The sequence below is a fragment of the Zeugodacus cucurbitae genome, chromosome 3, assembly GCF_028554725.1.
Source record: "Zeugodacus cucurbitae isolate PBARC_wt_2022May chromosome 3, idZeuCucr1.2, whole genome shotgun sequence".
In the NCBI taxonomy this organism is placed as follows: Eukaryota; Metazoa; Arthropoda; class Insecta; order Diptera; family Tephritidae; genus Zeugodacus; species Zeugodacus cucurbitae.
Window position 1 is genome coordinate 69900421 of NC_071668.1, and position 8293 is coordinate 69908713.

Below are 8293 nucleotides of genomic sequence, written 5' to 3' on the forward strand. Positions count from 1 at the left end.
TATATATACATAACTTTCATTGATTGCTCAACTCAGTTAATTTTATACATCAATTTTATTTTATTAATATTTAGCCATATGTAGTTTTAACAAATACTTTATATATTATGTGGCGACAATTAACTAAGTTCGCATTGAAAATCAATTGTGAATGTGCGCTGAAGAAGAATAAGTTAGAAGAGGACGTTTATCGTTACGGAGCAAAGTTGTGCAGGTAATTTTAAGTTGATTATAAATACATAAAACGCAAAGTAATTACAAAATAAAATACAATAAATTGGTGTGTAAAATGTGCTAAAAGTGTTTAAAAGAATTCCAAACATTTTACTATTGCATCACGGCAACTAATTTCTCGGCTTTTCGTGCCAGCACTGCCTGCGCACCACCACCCAACACGCTCACTGCCCTAACATATACGAATTTTGGCATACTCATTGCTCATTCTGTCTGCTTTCTATTATTTGTTGCAGTTGCGTTAAATTGCAAAGCAGCCAACATGTCCTTGACCCCAAAAAGTGTAGATTTCAATGAAATCTGGCCAAATCTTAGAAGTACCGCCGAAGCGGTCATAACGCTGGGCAATGTTAACCGTACAGATTGGAGTACCAGATTTAGGTATGTAATAAAAGTATAAATACATAAGGTAGTAATAATATGAAATTGTTAATTGTTTGTTTCTGCTTTTAGCGATGTTTATACCTTGTGTGTGGCTCATCCAGAGCCTTACGCCGATCGACTGTATAATGAGACGAAACAATTTTTAGAGAACCATGTACAGAATATGTTGGCAACAAGAGTGGCACCGGATACATGTAGCACACCCATTGAAAATGGTCAACCAGATCTACTACAACGTTACTATGATGCGTGGACTGAATATAGTCAAGGTGTCAAATACTTGGATAATCTATATTCGTAAGTATTATATACGATTTATAAAGTAGTACATTTTTTGTATAACCTCATAATAACTGTTTACAGTTACCTAAATCAGCAGCATATTAAAAAGCAAAAAATCTCCGATGCTGAAGTGGTATATGGTAATTTGTCCACCGAGACGTTGGAGCAAATGGAAATAGGCGAATTGGGTCTGGATATTTGGCACAACTACATGTTAAAGTCGTTAAGTGACGATCTGGTCAAACATATTTTGGAGGACATTAAAGCCGATCGCTGTGGCAATCCAGAAATCACACCACATCGCGTAAAAGTTGTAAGCGGTGTGATACATAGTTTCGTGCAGGTGCGTGGCTATAGGAGAACTGGATCACTCAAATTGTATCAAGAATTTGTTGAGGTGCCAGTAGTTAAGGCTAGTGGCGAGTACTATGATAATGAAGCCACCAAACTATTGAAGACGTGTACAGTGAGTCAATACATGGAGGAAGTTATCAAATTACTGGATGAAGAAACTAAACGTGCTAAGAAATTTATGCACATGAGGTATAATTATAATTTTCTGAATATTTTGATTTTATAGTGAATCATTTGTTGTGTTTTGCTTTATGCAGTTCAATGTGGAGATTACGTAAGAAGTGTGAGGATCGTTTGGTCAATCAACGACTTGATTTTATTTACTCGGAATGCAAGGATATGGTATCAAAAGAGAAACGCAGTGATTTGCGCAACATGTATAGAATACTGAAACCGATATCGGAGACTTTGAAAACGCACTTTATACAAATATTTTCGAGTCACATAAGAAATGAGGGACTCGAAACGATCTCAACACTATCGGGCGAAAATATACATATACAATTTGTGGAGAATATGTTAAAAGTGCATCAAAAGTTTCATGAACTAATCGCCGATGTATTTGAAAATGATTCGCTATTCTTGAGTGCTTTGGACAAAGCGTGCGCAAGTGTTATCAATCGTCGACCAGGCGATCGGCAACCCTGCAGAAGTGCCGAATATGTTGCCAAGTACTGTGATACGTTGCTGAAGAAATCCAAGACTACCGAGGCTGAAATCGATCAAAAGCTCACCAACAATATAACCATTTTTAAATACATTGAAGATAAGGATGTCTATCAAAAATTCTATAGCAGACTATTAGCAAAAAGGTGAGTAGACGCACAACGGCATTGGCACATGGAAGTTTTTAATATAAATAACAAACAATGCTTACAGACTTATTCATGAGCAATCTCAAAGCATGGACGCGGAGGAAGCTATGATCAATAGATTAAAGGTAAAAATATATAAAAAACTTAGTTTAAATGTTTTATTAAAATCTTGTTTTACAATTTGCAGCAAGCTTGTGGTTATGAATTCACAAACAAACTGCATCGTATGTTTACGGATATTTCGCTCTCGGGAGACTTGAATAACAAATTTAATAATCATTTAAAACAGGAAAATATTGATTTAGGTATGTATATATGCTGTAAATTGTTTGAAATTACAACTACAAATATACTGTTTCGACTTGCAGGCATTAATTTATCCATCAAAGTGCTTCAAGCTGGCGCATGGCCATTGGGACCGACACAGGTTGTGATCCCCTTTGCAGTGCCACAAGAATTTGAAAAATCTATCAGAATGGTAAGCCGCTTTTAATATCACTTGCATATTTGTAACTAATACACTTTATTCTATACATAGTTCGAAGCCTTCTATCACAATTCGTTTAATGGTCGCAAATTGACATGGCTACATCATATGTGCAATGGCGAACTGAAGCTGGGCTATCTGAAGAAAACCTACATCGTAACAATGCAAACCTATCAAATGGCTATATTGTTGCTATTTGAGTCGTGTGATTCGCTTACCTGCAAGGACATACAAAGCACGTTGCAATTGAATAGTGAAACGTTTCAGAAGCACTTACAATCGCTGCTTGAATCGAAATTACTCAATGCGAGTGCGGAAAACTTAGAGGGCAATACGAAAATAGAATTGAATTTCGACTATTCGAACAAGAGAACAAAATTCAAAATAACATCGGCTATGCAAAAGGAAACGCAACAAGAGGTAAGCGTGGGCGGCAATGCAGAATGCAATTAAAGTGTAGTGAGCTTATTTTTATTATTTTTTGTGTGTATATATGTTGTTGCAGCAAATCGAACACACCATCAGTGCGGTAGACGAGGACCGTAAGCTATATCTGCAAGCAGCTATTGTGCGTATCATGAAATCTCGCAAAGTGCTGAAGCACAATGCGCTTATACAAGAGGTGTGTATTGTTTGTTTTTGTTTTTAAACTCTCGCAACATGTTGCACAGAGTATTATAGTTTTGTTCACATAACGGTTGTTTGTATCACCGAGAAATAAAAGAGTTAGATATGGGTTATATATATATATACATGATCTGGATGACGAGTGAAGTTGAAATCCGAATGTCTGTCCGTCCGGCTGTCTCTCTGTCAGTCTGTCCATCTGTCCGTCTGTCCGTGCAACGATATCTTGAGTAAAAATTGAGATATTTTAATGAAACTTGGAACACATATTCCCTCGCACCTTGAGGAGATTGCTTTCGAAGATGGGCACTGTCACGCCCACAAAATGGCGAAAACCGAAATCACATAAAGTGTCATAACTAAGTCATAAATAAAGTTATGAAAGTAAAATTTGGTACAAAGGATCGCATTAGGGAGGGGCATATTTGGAAGTAATTTTTTTGGGCAAGTGTTGTGGCCCCGCCCCCAAATAGGTTATTTGTATATATCTCTCAAACTAATGAAGCTATATAAACCACAATTTTTTGCAGTCGATTCTCTTATGTATCGCACTATACACCATGAAAATAGTTGGAATCGGATAATAACTACGCCCATCTCACATACAAAGGTTAGGTTGAAAATTACTAAAAGTTAGTTAACTCACTAACGAAAAACGTCAGCAACACTAAATTTCACAGAAGAAATAGCAGAAGGAATCTGCACTCAGATTTTTTTTTACAAAATGGAGATGCGCGTAGCATCGCCCACTTATGGGTCAAAAACCATATCTCAGGAACTACTCGCCAGATTTCAATGAAATTCGGTATATAATATTTTCTTGACACCCTGATAACACGGAGACATCGGTTCACAACCACGACTACATTCCATACAACTCAATTTTGAATTCCATATACATATCCCGTATATATACATAAGAAACCAATGAAGATAGCGGAATATAACTTTACACAAATAGTGTATATCATCTCTGTCTTCATTTGTGAAAAAAATTTTCGAAAACCGGCTATAACTTTTCAAGGCCCCAGATATCGAACAAGTTGAACTCAGCGCCTAAGGGTCAATTTAAACCGAAAATATGGGTAAAAATCTTAGATAATATAATGTAATTCAGAGGAATTTGTTTTCTTCTAATAGTGTTCTGTTCCAAAAATTATTAAAATCGGGTCATAACATCCCCTAGCTCCCATATACCTAATTATAGGTTTTTCAAAAATACGGTGGGCTTTATTCAGCATATATGTATTGGTTAATATGTGAGATATCTTAGCAAAATTAAGTGAGCGTATAGTCTTGGATATAGTGCACCTTGCTGGGGAAAATGAATGAAATCGGTTCAGGAATTACCTCAGCGCTCATATACTTTATATGACGATTTTCGTTTTTCTATTGGAGTTTATGCTGAATTTATGGGTAAATTTGTGTGTTATTTTAATACAAAAATATCAATAAATTGCGAGAGTATAAAATGTTCGGTTGCACCCGAACTTAGCCTTTCCTTACTTGTTGGTTTTATTTTTATTTTTTTTAATTAATGCAAAAATTAAAACAAATATTTCTACCCCCACACAGATTTTATCACAATCGCGCGTGAGCTTTACACCGAGTATTTCAATGATCAAAAAATGCATCGAATCGTTGATCGACAAACAGTACATTGAGCGTACACCGAACTCGGGTGATGAATACAGTTATGTAGCATAACTTTGGAAAATGCTGTTGGTGTTGTTATTATTGTTTAAGCAGCTTATTGTGCAATTGCAATTGCGTACACAATTTAACAGAACATTAATTTAAATATGCTGCTTCAAAGTTTGTATGCCGAATATTAAATTATTCTTTATATACACAATTTTTTATTGCAAATTTATTTTATTTCATAATTTTTTTTTTTTTTTTTTTTTTGTAAAATTATTAATGAAGATGTACTCGTACAATTTAGTAATGTCTCTGCTATTATTGTTTGAACAGCTATGTTGATCACTCAATTGTTGTAAGTCTTGTTTGTTTTATTTACCCTTTCTTCTGCGCCATATTTTTTGTATACAAACCTGGCACAAGTAAAATCACGCAATGCGTCTAACATATTTCTAGGTTATTAGTAATGAAACAAGCGAAAATTTAATAAAAAACGCTATTGAGCGAAATCATCATGTAAAAGTAATTAAAACTTGATTCTTATTAAATATTCAATAATTATATTATGCATACTTTGTAATTAACCACATGAAAGGAGGGCGTAGGAGCATGGTTTTCGAAGAAATCGAGTCACCGCATACAGAGTAAATGCAATTTGTAGGTATGTATATTTGTTAATATGTTCGATTTTAATTTTTTTGTGTGTTTGTTGCATATTGTATTTTTAAACGTCAGTGACTAATGCTGTGTACATTCAGGAATTTATATTGAAATCCTTATGCGTTTATAGCTGCTATTTAGTACAGGTGCGAAAGGTACAACGTTGTGGCAAATTCTAGCATTTTATTTGAGAAAATAAAAAATAATCTAATCCAATTGGACCAAATTAAATTTTTAATCGATTTCAACTATTAAATGTGAGAAAATATATATGTGATATAAAGTCGCTAAAGCGCTGTGTAAAAACTATTGTGGTATGAAAAATCATTTGTGTCATAAATATGTTGCTCAAGTTTCTACGTTGGATTTCTTCGGAAGTGGAATTTGGAAAATGTTTTAATAAGACAAGTAGTGCATAAAACCTTGAATATTCAAAAGTTTATATGTTTTATATACTTTTGGCTGCAGTAAATTATTTTTTTTTTCACAAAGTTGAAAAAAAAATTTATTTTTTTCCGAAAGTTGAAAAAAAATTTATTTTTTTCACAAAGTTGAAAAAAAAATTTCTTTTTTTCACAAAGTTGAAAAAAAAATTCTTTTTTTTTCATAAAGATGAAAAAAATTATAATTTTTTAATACTTTTTTAAAAATGTATTGATTCTAAATATTTATTAAATATTTTTCTGAGTGGTTAATTTATTAAATGTACTTACCAAAGCTTTTGAGATGGGCATATATTAGATGGAGTCGTCTTTCAGTTTTTCAATGAGCTTTGAAAAAATTAAAAATTGTACAGTACAGAAAATTAAAAAAAAAAAAACAACAAAAATTAAAAATTTATTATAATTTTTCTAAAATTTAAAAATTAAAAAAAAATATATTTATGTTAGATTTTTTCAATAATTAAATTTTGTATAAATTCAAAACCATTTGTTTTTAAATTTTTTTTATTTTTAATTTTCTTTTATATTTTTTAATTTTTTTATATTTATTAATAGTTTTTTTTAAATTTAAATTTTTTTATTTTTTTTATATTTATTTTTTATAAATAAAAAAGTTTCATTTTTTTTAATAAGTAAGTTTAACTTAAAATTGGTCGAAAAGTTTGATTATTGTTAAAAACGAATTTAAAAAATAGAAAATTTTTTTAATTATGTACATTTTCTAATTATGACTGCTTAAAAATTAAATTCGTTGAATATAAGGTAAAATTTCGTCTTTAAAAAAAATTTTTCCTTTTTTATTCATAAAAATATAAAAAACAAAAACAAATTAGCTGTACAAAAAAATATTAAAATAAAATAGAAACAAAAATAAAAACATATAAAATAAATAAAAAATATAAAAAAATTATCAAACTTTTAAAATTGGTCAAACATTTAGAAAAATTAAAGCTTTTAGTATTTTTTTTTAAATATTATTTTTAATTATTTAAGCAGTCATAATAAGGGAGTAAAAAAAGATAAACATGCTTAATTATAGTAAATTTCTTTAATTTTTTTATTTATGATTTTTAGTTTAGAATCAATTCAGCATAATTAATAGAATATTTTGTTCTATTTATTTGATTGTTATTGATAAGTTTAATATTTTTATAACTCAAAATTTTAATGATTAAAAAAAAAAATAAAACGACATCTATCAAAAATAATGAATATTAATAAAACTGCTTGTCGGTCTAATTAGTAATTTAAATGAAGCAATACTGGCAGAAAATGTTAAAAAAAACATAAGAAAGTAAACAAAATTTGCCTAGAAATATCAAAGAAAATATTATTTAAACGTTTAGTTAAAAAAATAAATTAAGGAGGTTGGGGTAGTCAAGATTTGCATTTTCGTTAAGTGTAATGTCTTAAGAATATTCTCTGAAAATTTGAAGCTGATCCGATAATTACTTTTCGACTTATTCGACAAATAACTAAGAGCACTCTGGCACTCCAACAAGCTAGTTTGAAACTTTAAATGCGTTTTTCTCAAAACTGTGTTTTTTTAACTGGTGACAACTCCTAAACCGCTAGGTAGGTTTTAATGAAATTTATAAGCTTTTAGAAAACATAATAATCATGAGCCTGCTTGAACTTTTTTTTCAAAAATTTCGGTTTTTTAAGACCATTTTTTTGATTTTTTCCCGAAAATCTAGAAAAAAATTCCTGATGCCGCCATTTTGTTAATTTTTGAAAAAAAAGCTTCGATTATGCCGATCTATGTATTTATAAAACTAATTTTTCCAATCCGATTGATTTTAGATGAATCTCCAAGGACTTATGATTGTCACGAAAGCACCTTTTTTGGTACTGGATCAACACAAACGCAATAACTTTGGAAATTATAAATTTTTATTTTTAAATTTTCGTGACTTCGAGTCAAAACATTGTGCAATAATGCCATATTATTACTTTTGTAAAATAACATGATTTAATAGCAAAAACAAATTACTGAAAATTCTCCATTTTTTCGATTCTCTGACTACACCTAACACCTTACCGCAAATAACGATTTTTATTCCCTAAACTATAGATATAAAAATAAATTTTCAGAAAACAATTTTTTTTTTGGCAATCTTCCAAATTTAATTTTATTTAAAGTGCTTTGTCAATTTTAACTCGTTAAAAAAATGTTTTTTTTTATTTCATTTTTATTATTTCCTCACTGTTTTAAAAACTCAGCAATTTCCAATTGAGTTTGAATGCATTAGTGTACTATTACAACTGCGCACAAACTACATACAAATTTGATAATTCATTTTTTTTATTATATTTTGTTTTAATAATTATTTTTTTTTTTTTATTATATTTTGTTTTAATAATTA

The 8293-nt window shown here is 30.4% G+C and overlaps 1 protein-coding gene across 1 annotated transcript; it reads left to right on the forward strand.

The window, feature by feature from the left end:
* Positions 1–52: 52 nt before the first annotated feature.
* Positions 53–5038, forward strand: Cul2_0 (cullin-2). Its single transcript, XM_011193136.3, has 11 exons — positions 53–214; positions 471–615; positions 688–915; positions 982–1443; positions 1512–2066; positions 2134–2194; positions 2257–2374; positions 2438–2547; positions 2608–2976; positions 3062–3178; positions 4759–5038. Exons 2-11 carry the CDS (start codon positions 497–499, stop codon positions 4888–4890), a joined length of 2271 nt encoding a protein of 756 aa, XP_011191438.1. The 5' UTR covers positions 53–214; positions 471–496; the 3' UTR covers positions 4891–5038.
* The last annotated feature ends 3255 nt before the right edge of the window (positions 5039–8293 follow it).